Genomic DNA, 2064 nt, shown 5'->3' with positions numbered 1-2064 from the left:
ACCTTAAGCACTTTAATAAATTTATAAGGCAATTAGGTAATTAATAGTATTTTTATATAAATTAAGCTTTAAGATAAGAAAGAAATAGTATTAAAAGATAAAGAAATAGAAAATTAAACCTATACCTATTACTACTAATATACTTAAAATATAAAAATATAAAGAAAAGCTACTAAAGAAATAATATAATATCTCTACTATAAGGATAATAGACTTAAAAATAAGTAAAAATAAACTTATACCTTATTATATAATAAAGTAAGAATATACTATTATAATAGCCTAAAAGACTAATACCTTTAAAGAGCTAAAAAATATAGAAATACTATATAAATTAATTATATATATATATAAGCTTATTACCTAATTAAAGCTATAAATCTTTACTATAAAGAACTAGAATTTAATATTAAAAATAATATAAAAACCCTATTAATATACCCTTAATATTATAAAATAATATAAATATTTTATTATTATTATTAATATAAAATATACTTAAAAGATAAAAAAGATAATAACTATTTTTTAATAATTATATTTAAAATATTTAATAATAAACCTTATTTATTAAAAGAAATAATAGGTTATTTAATATACTTATAGTATTAAAACCTAAGAGTAATAAAATTATAATTTAATTTAGCTTATTATTAATAATATAAAAAAATATAAAAAATTAAAAAGGATATTTAGAAAAATCTATAAATCCTTAAAAAAGCTAATAAAGAATTTAAAGAATTTATATAAAGAAAGTATAAAAAACCTTAGGAAAATAATAAATCCTTAAAAGATATAAATAAATTAAACTATATATAAAAAGTAAATAGACTTTACTTTACTAATATCTATAATAATACCTAATAACTTAAAGGAACTTATAATAATTACTATAAAAACTATAATAATAATAAGTATAAATAATATTAATATATAAGATTAAAAAATAATAATTACCTTTTATAATAAAGCTATAAAAAAGTAAAGTATAAAGATAAGTTAAGCTTAAACTATAAAGTGCTTTAAGAGCTATATAAGATAATAAGCCTAATTACTTAATACTATAGGTTTAGGTTAAAAGGAGATAATTAAATATTTAAATAGATTATAAAGCTAAATATAATTTTATAGATTTAAAAATAGTTATAAAGCTAAATATCTAATAGTAAAAAAAGATAAAGCCCTATTTAATAGTTAATATAAAAGGATAACTCTTTAATTATAATAATAAAGTTATAAATTAAAAGGTTAATTACCTTAAAATAAAAATTCTAAAAAAAAATTAAAAAGTTAGCTTTAATATTATTCCTTTAAGAGGAATAGTAAATATACTATTAAAAATATTATAACTTAAAAGAATAAATCTTAATATTAATTAAATAAATAATTAAGTTTTTACCTTAAGGAATTTAAATAATAATAAAATAATAACTATAATAAATAATAAGAGATTTTAAATTATAATTAATATTAAAGGTATAAAATAATATAAAATAGAGTCTTTAATACCTTTAAGAAAGAGAATAAGGAAATATATAATAGGTAAATAGAAATAATAAATTTTTAATATCTTAATAAAATAAGACTTATATAAGGAAATATAATTATTAAAAATAAAAAATAGGTTATATAATATATTAAAGGAATATTAAATATATAATAAACTATTTTAAGAAGAACTTAATATTAAAATACTTAAATATAATAAATAGAATTATAAAATTAACCTTATTAATAATAATATTCTATTTTAAAAAATCTACTTATTTAATAAAAAAGAACTTATAAAGCTAAGAGAATATTTAAATAATAAATTAAGAAAAAGATATATTAGATAATTAATATCTCTAATAAGAGCACTTATAATATTTATCTTTAAGAAAAATAGAAAATTATAACTAATAATTAACTATTAATAGTTAAACTTACTTACTATTAAAGATTAAATATTACTCTTATTTATTATAAAACTAAAAGACTAATTATAAGAGAAATAGATCTTTATTACTTTAGACCTTAAGGGAGCTTATAACTTAATTAGAATTAAAAAAAAAAAAAAAAAAA

General features: G+C 13.8%; 1 protein-coding gene across 1 annotated transcript, besides 18 other annotated features; it reads right to left on the bottom strand.

The window, feature by feature from the left end:
- Position 1: part of a repeat region that runs on past the window's edge.
- Positions 2-37: 36 nt separating this feature from the next.
- Positions 38-65: a repeat region.
- Positions 66-135: 70 nt separating this feature from the next.
- Positions 136-163: a repeat region.
- Positions 164-308: 145 nt separating this feature from the next.
- Positions 309-354: a repeat region.
- A 46-nt stretch (positions 355-400) lies between these two features.
- Positions 401-427: a repeat region.
- A 16-nt stretch (positions 428-443) lies between these two features.
- Positions 444-686: a repeat region.
- An 86-nt stretch (positions 687-772) lies between these two features.
- Positions 773-822: a repeat region.
- Positions 794-829: a repeat region.
- On the bottom strand, positions 805-1932 carry FPSE_11261 (uncharacterized protein; the record flags this gene model as incomplete). The annotated part of the gene is made up of 6 exons (XM_061988463.1): positions 805-809; positions 892-899; positions 958-971; positions 1257-1271; positions 1400-1431; positions 1930-1932. Coding segments are annotated over 6 exons (77 nt in total), but the record flags the coding sequence as incomplete, so codon positions are not given.
- Positions 840-954: a microsatellite.
- Positions 1085-1150: a repeat region.
- Positions 1215-1289: a repeat region.
- Positions 1258-1307: a repeat region.
- Positions 1324-1496: a repeat region.
- Positions 1530-1583: a repeat region.
- Positions 1551-1833: a repeat region.
- Positions 1696-1845: a repeat region.
- Positions 1861-1970: a repeat region.
- Positions 1971-2026: 56 nt separating this feature from the next.
- Positions 2027-2064: a repeat region.

Source organism: Fusarium pseudograminearum (assembly GCF_000303195.2).
Source record: "Fusarium pseudograminearum CS3096 unplaced genomic scaffold Unplaced111, whole genome shotgun sequence".
NCBI classification, from domain to species: domain Eukaryota; kingdom Fungi; phylum Ascomycota; class Sordariomycetes; order Hypocreales; family Nectriaceae; genus Fusarium; species Fusarium pseudograminearum.
Note: the sequence above shows the minus strand (reverse complement) of the source record. Positions and strands in the feature narration are given on the sequence as shown.